The sequence below is a fragment of the Anabrus simplex genome, chromosome 6 (genome assembly GCF_040414725.1).
Source record: "Anabrus simplex isolate iqAnaSimp1 chromosome 6, ASM4041472v1, whole genome shotgun sequence".
NCBI classification, from domain to species: Eukaryota; Metazoa; Arthropoda; class Insecta; order Orthoptera; family Tettigoniidae; genus Anabrus; species Anabrus simplex.
The window spans coordinates 75,164,079-75,177,773 of NC_090270.1; the positions used below are offsets into that span (position 1 = coordinate 75,164,079).

The 13,695-nt window shown below is 39.9% G+C and overlaps 1 protein-coding gene across 1 annotated transcript in view; it reads left to right on the forward strand.

The window, feature by feature from the left end:
- Positions 1 to 13,695, forward strand: part of l(2)gl (LLGL domain-containing protein l(2)gl) — a 452,154-nt gene that overhangs the window by 72,607 nt on the left and 365,852 nt on the right. Inside the window, exon 6 of the mRNA XM_068228315.1 lies at positions 4,338 to 4,481. Within this exon, the coding sequence (XP_068084416.1) occupies positions 4,338 to 4,481 (144 nt within the window). The remainder of the gene's footprint in view (positions 1 to 4,337; positions 4,482 to 13,695) is intronic.

The window sequence follows — 13,695 nt, forward strand, 5'->3', positions numbered from 1 at the left end:
CCCATGTCATATCCAGCCAGAATTTATGAAATATAAGTTCCCTAGTTTCATCAGAAATTGTATCACATTGTTTGCTTGGTGATTTCTACAGTTTCCCACTCAGGCATGTTAACATTATGGACAACATTTTTACATCCCCGGGGGTAAGTAAACTCAACATAGGGCGGACCCTGCATCTGTAGTTTTCTGTTCTTCTCCCTCTTGCCCAAAGCCCTTGGAATAATTTTGTTATTATCATTACTAACTGAAAGCCTGTTTCCATTTGAAGTTTCAGCAGTAACATTTATTAAAGAATCAGTCTCAATAAGCACACATTTTTCAACTGGGGTTGATTGTTATTCAGGAGATAATTCTATAGGTTCATTAAATTCTCCCTCTTCCACACGCGGTTTTAATGGAGATTTCTTCTCGGCGTCTAGTGGCTGATTGAGTGGAACCTTGTCTAATTTCCTGCATTTATTCTTAAAATATAGATTTTGTTCACAAAACTTTTGATGTAGCTGTTCAGTTTCTTTGTCACTAACTGTACAATCACTAGGCCATTCATCTGAATCCGTATTGAGATTACAGTATCAATCGGCATCTAGAAGTAGAACATTAAATACACCAAAATTAAAAACTGCACTCATATTGAATAAGCACAAGGAATAACTTATGATACTTTGACATTAGAGCTAACAGACAAACATCATAATCGTGAGAATAATCTCACAGTGTTCTAAACACGCACTTCTATTTCAATACTTAACTAACTCGCTGCATGGAATGACAGATGAGCATAGAAATGCATTTACCGAGCTCGATAGCTGCAGTCGCTTAAGTGCGGCCAGTATCCAGTATTCGGGGGATAGTGGGTTTGAACCCCACTGTCGGCAGCCCTGAAGATAGTTTTCCGTGGTTTCCCATTTTCACACCAGGCAAATGCTGTGGCTGTACCTTACTTAAGGCCACGGCCGCTTCCTTCCCAGTCCTAGCCCTTTACTGTCCCATCGTCGCCATAAGACCTATCTGTGTCGGTGCAACGTAAAGCCAATGGCAAAAAAAAAAAAGATGCATTTGACCATACAATAATGGAATAAATTGTATTGAATAGGTGATATTTAAATTACTCCTTGTGTAAACTTAGTGATATAGCTGTTTTCAATATGGAATAATGACAAGAATAATGGTTTGTAAGATGATAGATGTTATTTATTTCTCTAATGCTTCAATACTGTACATTCTAGTAAAACGAGACGACGTACGTTCTTACCTTGTTAAACACAAGCCTTTGCACATCTCTCTTTAAGTAGAAATTCCACAGAATGTACAGGAACACATTAAAAATGAACACTCCACTTAGTAAATCAGATAATCACTATTTGCGGCAATAATGGTTGCAAGGTTTTGTTGAGATCTTCTTACTTGAGCGCGGCAAATCTTGATCGAAGATAGCTCGTAACCCACACTCATTCGGATACAAGGAATTGTATTGCATGTATTAAGATGCAAGTTTGCAGGTGGCTTGTGTTATACCAGAAAATTAATGCTTCAGAGTCTTCAGTGGCTTACATTATTTTGCAGGAGAGAGAGGTAACAAACACAAAAAATATTTCTGCTAAAATCTCAATTTGGCATTTTTGTGGGTTACGAGGTTTTGCATGCGCACCGTCGATATGCTTATGGATGGAGATGGGATGAAGTGATAGTAACTGCATGTCCTTATGGGTATTTACTCGTTATTGTTTATCATCATGGTCTGTCTTAAAGAAAAGATTTATCAGTGACCTAAAATACACTATCAGAAATATGTGGACAGCTTCTTGAAAGTGTCCTCTAAGTGTTCCTCTGATATACAGCCCAGTGATACAGGATAGGCCCACACTTGGCCTTTATTACTACTTGAACTGTGTGGGCAAGACCATCTACCAGCTTTCAGAACTTCTCCAGGTGAATGACAAACCATTTTTCGTCCAGCATTGTCGCAAGTGGAGTTAGTGATCTTGGTTGTTGGGGTCGGGAGCAAAGTGGACATCCCAGAGGTATTTGATGTGATGGAGGTTGGGGCTCTGGGCTGGCCAGGCTAGGCCATTTCGGGAACCTTATTGTCCACACCCACATGTGAGCAGACCCCGCTTAATGGAGCATTATAATGCTGGAAGACACAAGAATCATCTCCGAACGGTTTTTCTAAATTAGGGCAACTCACAGCTGGTCAAAATTTTCTTATTTCCATCTACTTTTAATTTGCTGTGTAGTATTATGAAAGGACAAAGTTTCTTGAAAAACACCCCCAGACTGTCTACCTGCATCTGTCAAATTTCACTGTGGGCATTTTACAAGCTGGCATGTATTGTTTGCCTGACATTTGTCACACTCATATCTCCCATCTGATTGCCAAATGGTATAGCATAATCTATCACTCCAAATCTTGCATCTGCAGTCTTCCATGGACTAGTTGTGCTTAAATTTCACCAGCAAAATTTACAGTTTATCGGTAGTTGCTCGAGCCTTGAACCCCAGTGTAGTGGCCGGATTTAAATCGTAAACCTTACTTAACTTCCAAGGCGTCTGAATTCCAAGTGGCATTATTCTTTGCGTTTACTACAAGCAAATGCATTTTTATGCAACAGGGTACCAAATCTGTGCCATGTAGGACCAGGGTCTCTTCTGTTAAGTTTACTATACTTTACGTAAGATAGCATTGTTTTCAGACACCAGACACCTTCCCACAGCCATCCTTTTCTTGGCCTTTAAGCCTGGAAGCGTCCGTCTTACGCGTTTCTGTTCTGGTTCTGGATTTAATAGAACAACTACAGTGTACAGTTTTATTTCATATCCCCATGGAGAGGCTGTAGTTTTGTGTAGGTTGAGGATAGGTCATCATTAGGCACTATCATTTGTTAAAGAGAGAAATTTCCCTCCATGTGTTTGGAGATGATCTCACTGTGGTCCACTTCTCACTGAGTGACTGGATCTGTCTGACAGAGAAAAAAAAAAACACACACACACACGCACACACACACGCGCGCACACACACACACACACACACACACACACACACACACACACACATTGCCCTTATTTGATTTGTCTATTTAAAAAAAATTGTTATGAGGGGCTGATGATCACATTGTTTTGCCTTGTAAAGTACCTTTTCTCCTTTTACCTTCAAAATATATTACGATATTTGTTAGTTGGTGATTACTGTAGTTATTTTTAAAATTGTTGAATGATTCTCACTGCTAGGAAATGTCATCAGGGATTTAGTTTCTTTACCTTTTCTTGGCCCTTGAGCCTGAAAGCGTCCATCTTGCCCAATTCTGTTCTGGTCCTAAGCACCTGAAGTTGCTTGACGATAGTAATTAATGTTGCCTGCCATCTAGAGATCTTTCTTTCAACTTTATGAAGTTTTAGTTTCTGTGATGCTTGTACGAACACGTTGTAGAATCTAGAAGGCTTAGGAAACAGAAGAAGAATGAAAATAAAAATTGCAGTCAATTGTTAATGTTTTGATCATGGCTGCCTTGAGTAGGGTAGATATTGAAAGCGAGCTTAGCATAAACGATGAAAGTATGGGTGGAAGTGAAATTGTAGTGAACGAAGAAGTTGTTACTGAAACTAATATCGGTGATAATAATTAAGTTACCGGGCGAGTTGGCCGTGCGCGTAGAGGCGCGCGGCTGTGAGCTTGCATCCGGGAGATAGTAGGTTCGAATCCCACTATCGGCAGCCCTGAAAATGGTTTTCCGTGGTTTCCCATTTTTACACCAGGCAAATGCTGGGGCTGTACCTTAATTAAGGCCACGGCCGCTTCCTTCCAACTCCTTGTCCTTTCCTGTCCCATCGTCGCCATAAGACCTATCTGTGTCGGTGCGACGTAAAGCCCCTAGCAAAAAAAAAAAAAAAAAAAAAATTATTAAGTTAATGAAAATGATAACCGAGAAATTGGACTTGACGACCAAGAAAGATAGGTAGAGGTCGAAAATCTTCAACAGAGGACTCTTTAGCAAGACAGATATGTAGTAGCATATTTTCTTGAAGTGTTCAACATTTGATTTTAGTCTGCTGAATATTTTGCATGGTATTGAAATTTTTGTAATATTTTGTACATTTTTTGGTCATTAATTGGATGAAACCTGGGTATAAGGTGTCTGAGAGCGTGTGCAGAAAAAGGATAAATAAGTGGTTTCAACTGTGGTGTGTTCAGGTTACAGTTTCGTGCTTCTTAATAGAACATTTTAAAGTGTTTCTTTTTATGAACAGAACAGTTTTAATAATACCAAAAGCAAAGCAGTACTTTAATTTTAGTGATCTAACCCCATTACTAAAATTTGTGTAATTTTATTTGGGAACAGACTGAAGAAGATATCAGCCGTATGCCTGGAATCTGCTGGAGAACATCTCTTGTTGGGCACGGAGGGAGGCAACATTTATTTGTTGAATCTCAAGACTTTCCTCATGTCTGAAACCATCATATATCAAGATGTTGTTATGCAGAAGTAAGTATATTTTTTCCATTTTTTCTTTTTTTTAATATGCTATTTGTTTGGGGTGTCGACCCATGTGGATCTTTTGCCCCTTTCCATTTTATTACTTCTCGCTGTTAACAATGTGATGAGTTAAATACTACACCAACTCAACTAGGATTGGGAAACTCTACCAACTCTACTTTGGACTTGAGTTGACTTGACGGGAGAGACCACTGCAGTATCTCTTGAAAGAGGCGAGTGAAGGAACTCAAATGCTTTTTGTAATCAGAGTTTATTCAAATCTGTGTTATGACTGTGAATATACAGGCATGATTATGAATGTGAATACTTGAGGCACGAAATGACAGCAGTTGCATTTGCAGTATTGATTTGTTGGTTTCAAAAAGGCCTATGATTCAGTTGATCGTCAATCACACTATCAGATATTAAAAGAACAGGGTCTAGACCGGAAAACACTCGCAATTGTAAAAGAGACATTGACAGACACAAAATCTAAGGTTAAATTCATGGGGGAAATCTCAGATCCTTTTCCGATCAAAACAGGAGTAAGACAGGGAGATGGGCTCTCTCCACTACTCTTCAACTGCGTCCTTGAAAAGGTAATACAGGAATGGCGCAAACAGAAGTCTGCCCTCAAGATTGACCAACCAATCACTCTTGGTAGGGGCAAATTAGCAGTAGACTGCCTGGCATTTGCGGACGATCTGGCAATCTTAACTCGTGACGTTTCAATAGCCATAAACCAGTTCGAACTCCTGAAAGAAACAGCAGAAAAAGTCGGCCTCCAAATATCGTTTGAAAAACTGAATACATGACCTGCAGCAAAGAAGCCCCTAAATTCATGGAGACAAAATATGGCAAAATAAAACGGGTCCAGCAATTCAAATATCTCGGTGAAATAATTCAGGAGAATGGAATGGAAACAAAAGCCAATGAAGTTAGATGCCAAAAAATGGAAACTGCGTATAGACTCACCCAAAATATCTATATATATACCGGGCGAGTTGGCCGTGCGCGTAGAGGCGCGCGGCTGTGAGCTTGCATCCGGGAGATAGTAGGTTCGAATCCCACTATCGGCAGCCCTGAAAATGGTTTTCCGTGGTTTCCCATTTTCACACCAGGCAAATGCTGGGGCTGTACCTTAATTAAGGCCACGGCCGCTTCCTTCCAACTCCTAGGCCTTTCCTGTCCCATCGTCGCCATAAGACCTATCTGTGTCGGTGCGACGTAAAGCCCCTAGCAAAAAAAAAAAAATAAAAAATATATATATCTGTAACAAAAAGTGTCTCTCCAAGCATGCTAAACTAAGACACTATAATACAGTTATTAAACCAGAATGCCTCTATGGATCAGAGACACTAATTTTGAACAGGAAAACTGATCTAGAAAATTTTCAGAAAAAGGAACGCAAGATCATTAGAAAAATTTTTGGCCCAAAACTCGTAGATGAACAGTACCGCCTTAGAGGGAAACAGGAAATCAAACAATTTTCTAACATTCACAGCAACATCAGAAAACGCAGATTAAGATTCTTTGGACATATAAAAAGGATGAACCCAGATAGACTTACCAAGCAAATAGTTGAATTTTATGAAAACCGAAGTAAAGCTAAAACGGACATAATAAAATGGATTGGCGAAATTAAAACAGATCTCAAACTGGCAGGAATTACACCTGAAGACATCCAAAGCCGGGTTATCTTCAGAACCAAAGTTCATAAGTGGCAAGTTGACCAAGAGGAAAAATCAAAGAAGACCGGAACAACATGGTCTTAAGAGAGAAAAGAAGCACACAGCAAACGAATGAAGGAAGTGTGGGCACAAAGAAAGGCAAATGCCTGTCTCTAAGTACTTTGCGTAGTCCTAATGGGCTCATTCGCAGTATATATAATAATAATAATAATAATAATAATAATAATAATAATAATAATAATAATAACAATAATAATAATAAATTCTGAATTAATCTCCAACTTACACCCAAATAATAGTCTCAATCCTTTCTAAAGGAAATATATATCCTAAAAATAAGGGGAAAAGTCTCAGTAATTTGTTAAAAGGAAAAGGATAGTTAATAACTGATTTCTTTTTAAGTTAGGAATCAATCAACAGAATATACTTGTCACACTCAAGGTTACAACAGAAAAGCATTTGCCATTTCATATCTCTGACCTCAATCTTGCAAGCTATTCTTTTTACTTTAATTTTAGTACTCAAATAAATGTTGAAATAAATGACTCATCACATCAGTATCCTTATTTTTTTCACAAAGAAACACCTCCGTATTTACTCGTGTATTAGACCCCCTTGGCTTTTCGAGACAAAGGAAATGAAAAAATTAATCTTGCATACAAGACCCCCCCCCCCCAACGTATTTCATCAGAAAAGAACGATTCCACTTCAGTGCGGCTACAAGCCTTATTGCAGCTCCGATTGCATCACACAAATTTGTGAATAGTGTTGTCCGTACGATCCGCGCATGAAAACACGCGTCAAGGTCCCATGGTTGTTGCTGTTAATATAGCAGGCAAGATCAGTAAGTAAGTGATCGTTTAATATTTCGTAACTCGGTCCAATGTAGGTAATTTTTGGAGAGAAGTAAGTTTAAAACTTGATAAAAAACAGTCCAGTCATAACAGTTGTTTTACTCGCCAATGTACCTGTCAAATAATAATAATAATAATAATAATAATAATAATAATAATAATAATAATAATAATAATAATAATAATAATAATACTGTATAATTCCAAATACTGCCCGCACCTTTTTCCCCAAAATATTGGTTCTAAATCTTGGGTGCGGGTCGTTTTCAAGCCGTTCATTCTCGTAAATATTTACTACGTGTACTCGATATACCATACGTAAACGGGCATTCAGGTCTTATTGTGTTTTAGTTGCGTTCTAGAAAACGAGATCGATTTTTTTCTCAATACGGTTACAGTGGCATGTAAACGCGAAATGTAAGGTAATGAAATACGGTAAATCAAAGAATATGGGTAAATATGCGGTAAATATGAAAGCCACTGCTGCGGATGCTCGATCCTCATTTGTTTCACAAGTGTTGCTGGCATGCAGGGTGCGCGAATAGCTGATCTCGCGGGATATCGTACTTTGTGAGAGTCAAGACTGTTGGTTACGAAAGTCTACCTCGCTCACATTCGAGTTCCGTATCTGTCCCGTGAAAGTGCTGTCTCGATAGTAAGCGATGGATTCAGAACGGCGTCTGCGGTCATTTACTGTGCGTGAGAAACTTAAAAGTTTTAAGCAAAGCTGAAATATACGGAAATCGTGCCATTGGCAGAAAGTACGATATTGATGAATCGTGTATTTGTGATTGGCGGAAGAAGGAAAAACTTCTAAAAAGTAATGGCGATCGCAGAGCGTTCCTCGGGGGGTGGGGGTGGGGGAATTTCTGGAAGTTGAAGAACGACTCCACAAATTTGTGATAGAAAAACGTGAGTTAGGATATGGGTTTCTAGTGAAATGTGTCAATTGAAAGCACTAGAGATCTCAAAAGAACTCAAAACACTGGGTTTTACTGCAAGCCGCAGATGGATCCGATACTTTTATCGGAGAAAGGGATTGTGCATTTGGAGACGTACGTCTATTTCACAACGTCTCCCTGGGGCGTATGAAGAAAAATTAACAGCCTTTCAGCATCACATTACGCGGAAGCAAAATTCTTATTTGCTGTCGCAAATTGGGAATGCTGACCAGACACCTGTGTATTTTGAAATGCCGTTGGAAAATACAGTGGATACGAAGGGTTCTAAAAGTGTAACCATCAGAACAGGTGGTAACAAAAAGCAACGATGCACGGTAATGTTGTGCGTATTAGCGGATGAAACCAAACTCCCTCCATATGTGTGGTTCTGAAAAGGAAAACACTTCCGAAAAGAAACTTGCCGTCCAGCAACACAAGTCCGGCTAGATGGACAGTGCGTTAGTTGAGGACTGGGTGAAGTGCGTTTGGCAACGTCGCCCAGGAGCTTCGTTACAAAAACAAAACATGCTTGTTTTGGAGAGTTACTGAGGACACACAACTGACGCTGTAAAAGATACGATAAGGAAGAGAAAAACCAATCTTGCGATAATTCCCGGAGGACTCACTTCTGTTCTACAGCCATCGGATGTGTGCGCGAACCGGCCTTTCAAAACTGCAATGAAACAGTTGTACACCATGGATGTCTGATGGTGATCACGCGGTTACACCAACCGGACGAGTGAAGAGGCCTCAAGTGGGACTAATATGCAGCTGGATCAAGACTGCATGGGCGCGCATTCCCAACGAGCTAGTGTCCACAAGCTTTAAGAAATGTGGAATTTCAAATTCAGTGGACTGTAGTGAGGATGACTATTTGTGGAAAGATGCCAGCGACAAAAGTTCCTATGGTGAAACTTCAGATGACGACAGTGAATTGTGAATTATCTGAGTGTTGGACCAATTTTATTTATGATTTTTGTGATGATTTTATTAATTGTAAGCTATTTGAATTTGTATTTGTGGTATATTTGAAGAACATTAAATAGGTATGTAAGTTATTTGATTTTTTATTTTTTCCGTATTTTGCCGTCTCAGATTAAGGGTGCGGGTCTTATTTGTGGCAGGTGGTATTCGGGATTATACCTTAATAATGTTATTGATTTTTACGTCTCCACCAACTGCTTTTACGATTTTCGGAGATGCCAAACAAAACCTATTACCATGCGTTAATTGAAAATATTAAGACAACGAATGTACGAAATTAAACAGTATGACAATAAAACACATTACTGCCACACCTGTAGATATCCATAAATGCGGCAAGTTTCCTGTTACATATTTTTGTTCTTTCCATCTGGGCACTTGATAGCATATCTAACCTAGACAATGCAGTCTTTCTTATCTTACAGCTTACAGCTGTTTAGGTAAATTCTGATGTGATAAATATAGAGAACAAGCATGAAATATACTTAAAAATAAAGGTCTGGCTTTCAACAGCCGCAGTTATGCAAAGAATGCTTCCACTCTGTATAAATGACATTCGGAAGTACAACTCAAAACATACGTCAGGTGGTGGGGTGGCACGCTTTCTACAGCATGTTTTTATTCAGAAGGGATGGCTTCTGCTACATATACACCAACTGGGAATAATAGAGACTGTCTCCAGAAATCATTTGCAAATAGATTCTCATTGTTTGTACTCTGTAGTTGGGAATGAAACAATTTTTAAAATTTTAATAAGAGGTCATCTCGAATGCTCTTGACGGCAGTGCATGACAGTGAAGACGACGTCAGGCTTTATAGTCAATAATGACGTTAGACTGCAATTCTAAAGGAGTAGAAATAACTATTAAGGCTTAAAAATTTTCTGTCTTTATTTATAGCTTTTTTTTTTTTTTTTTTTGCTAGGGGCTTTACGTCGCACCGACACAGATAGGTCTTATGGCGACGATATTTATAGCTTTGAAGGCTATTAGTTTCATTAACTTACAGCGTTAAAGCATAAAATAGATGACGGATCTAAAAGGTAACCTTAATGTTGAAATTCCAGCAAGGGTAAGTACAATTGAGAAAAAAGTGTGATTAAGGGAATCAACTGAAGTTAGCTTTAGTTCAGTATGGGAGAATAGGAATGCGAGAAATGTTAATCGGAGGTAATAAAATAATAGATTTTTAATGAGTAATCTTTGAGCCAGGGAGAACACTATTTAGAATAATAGTCTTTGAATGCGACGTGTAACCGCTACTACAGTGGTTACACAAAACAAAGCTCTAAACACAATAAAGAGGGGGAAGGTAAGAGCAACTACACAATATCAGAAACCACTACACACTCAGCGAAACATTAGCTGAAACTACGCGATCTCCACGGCAACAACATACGTAAATATCAGTAGGGCCAACTAGTGGACAATAAACCAGGAAGGTGCAAGGAGCTAGGCCTACCGAGGGCATGGACATGGCTTAGATTGCAAATTCCGAAATAAGCAACCGAGATCCTTAAATTTGAAAAATATTGTTTACAAATGGATCTTACCAAAACTTCCCGAACAAAATCCGCAAACTTGCAACTTACGAACTATAATCTCTGTTATACACATAACTTAGAGGTTCTTTGATAATACCTTTCTACAAGTTCAAAATTTAAAACCAGCTATACATCTAGTTACCAATTCAGTTGTAATTTACAGTGAAGTAAACGTACTCTCCAAAACTCTTAGCGTACATCAAGTGACACTGAACTACCAGAGGCAAACCGCAAGGTAAATATATTAAACTACAATCTACATATTTCGTGAAACCAGAAATGGGAATGCCCAGCTGAAAAGCTAAGGCGTCATAAATAATTAATTTGGCGAAACTAGGTTAGGCTAGGGCAGACTCCTATACGAAATAGCAACCGGACATTACGGAAATTTTAGCCAGAATGGAATTCAACAATGCTTACCTGAAGGTGGCCCATCCCGGTAGCAAGGCGTCGCACATGACGTAAAACTTCAAACGGACCAAGACAGACTAAGGCAGACCAGGCCAAGACAAGACAAGGTAAAATGCTGCCTCGCACTCTATATAAGGGTAAACCCTGGCCTTGGAGTAGCCAATCAGAATGCATGAGTCCGCCTATCTCACCTAGGTTCACCAATCACAACTCCTACTTTCAGTCGCGAACTTTAAACAAGTTTCTCGAATACGCACGTTTGCGAATCTTCCATTTCCAGAATAGTTAGAAAATGCCTTCTAGAACACATAACCAACAAAAGGCAACACACCCTGTTCAAAAATGCATATAACAATTTTCTAGATACTTCGTAAACAATAATTGAGGTCTTCATAGATCCACCTATTCAATAAATATCACATAAAAATCCACGTGGATAGTCACACTACACTTCAAAATGCCTTCTGGACCTTTTACAATTGCTTTGGCAATTTCTAGACTGTCCACCAAAGGATGTACACACATTCTTTCTGCCAAATGTTAGTCATCCAGGAACTTCTCACTTTGTTGCTAAACAGTGTTCAAAGCCTCCTAATAGGCGAGTTATGGACTAAGTATTTTGCACCACTATTCCACACCAGTCACAGCACAGCTAGGCCACAGGTTCTCGCTGATGATGCGGCTGCCGACACGGCCGTTTGCCGCCAGCCTCCATTCAACTTCAGTCCAACCCAGGTAGCTATGTAACTTGTAGTCCAGTGGTATCTTGCACCAAATAAGCAGATGGGTGAGACACCTTCCAGTCCGACTGCCACCATTAGGATGTTCGCCACAGAATTGTGGTGCCGGATGGAAATGCCCGAGGCACAGAGTGCGCCTCCCAACTTGGCACTTCAGGTTGCCGTCAGTAGAAGCTGGTCACTGCAGCCACTGTAACGTAAACAAACCTCAGCAGACAGGGGAATACTTGAGGTAAAAGTATGCTGCTGGGCTCAAAGATCTTGCTTAGAGTCACCCAATGTGTGCCTTAATGAGTATGCCGTAGGGACTCTCCCTCGCACACCGGGGATATTAGGGCACTAGCCCCGGGGTAAGCACTGCAATCTATAATTCATTTGACAAGATTACGGCGGGGGTGAAAGGAAACTACAGGAGTTTACCCTAAACCTGAAAGTAAGGGGAATAAATTCCAAGGAGTGACCCTAAACTAAAACCTACCTAACTTATAATACTAAATCCATTACACTAGAGGATACCTGAAGTATTTACCTACGCAGTTACTTACAACTCACTTACAACAAAACTTATTATTACCTTATAATTAAAACCTTATAAATACCTTACAATAAACTTTTCATTATCTTATAACTAAACTCTTACAAATAGCTTACAACTAAATCTACATGGTCACCAACAATGGTATTTACCCTTCCCTACCAGACTTAAGGTACCTTGATCTGGGAGAGATGGACTCTGCCAATCCTTTTCCTTTCGGGATCGCTCACTAATGATGTCACCAGGGTAAGGAGCTTTAATATGGTGCAGGGACCTCGAAATCTGGGGGCCAACTTACTGATAACATGGTCCGCAGCACTACTGATGGGGTGGGTTTTAATAAACACCTGGTCACCCACAGACAGATCGTGCGGTCTTTGCCCGTGGTTGTAATTACGCTGGACCTTAGCATAATAAACCTTCAAGTTCTTTTGTGCACGGTGTCAGTTAGCTCGGATCTTTTCTGGGCTGGCATCGTCGGGCAGAATGTCATTAATTGACCACAGATTAGATAGAGGAGAATTTGGGGTAAAAGCCAACATTAAAGAAGCAGGGGTTTGCTTGTGGCTTTCATGGACAGCAGTGTTAAATGCAAATGACAACCAATTTAATGAGGAATCCCACTTGGAGTGGTCTGAGGAGTGATAAGCGATGAGGGCAGATCGCAGATTGCGATTCACTCTCTCAGCATAATTCGGCTTCGGGTAACCTGGGGTAGTGGTTACATGAGCAATGGATAGATCAAAACAGAAATCCGGAACTGGGCAGAAGTAAAGGCTCTTGCGTTATCACTTACCAAAAATTGAGAGGGTCCAAACAAGGCGAATATCTGTTTCAAGCACGAGATGGTGGTGTTGGCGTTAGCCATCCGAGTGGGGAACAGCCACGTAAAACGCGAAAAGGCGTCAACACACACAAGTATGAAACGATGACCATTCCGAGATCTCGGGAAGGGCCCGATATAGTCTATTTTCCATTGGGCAAGAAGCTTGCTCAAAAGACAAGAGACCTAGACGAGTATTCAGGGTGGGTTTGCTGATGTTACAAATCTTACAGGACTTAACAAGGGTACGAATCTCACTATCCATGGATTTCCAAATGAAGTGGTTACGAATCTTCTCTCTCGTTTTGAAAATGCCCAGATGACCGCCCATTGGGGATTCATGAAAATATTTGAAGAGAGCCGGGACCAGGTTAGTTGGGACTACAATTTTGGGGTCTGTGTGACCGCGCGCAGGACAACACAGGGCACCATTCTTAACACTATGAGCCCGGACATTTCAAGATGGCGTCCCTACCCTGTGCCGGCGTAATTTAGACTCTCAGAAAAAATATCACAGTTCTGTCAGTTTTTGCATTATAAATTAACAAATTTATATACGTATTGTACAATGAGTGGCCTATCCCACAAAATCAAATAAAAAAATGCTTTCCTTCAGCATTGGAAAGAAACTTAGGCTACAATATTGGTCCATTCTGTTATCCTTGTTCACGCACTTGAATTTCTAATTCACTAGAAAAGTT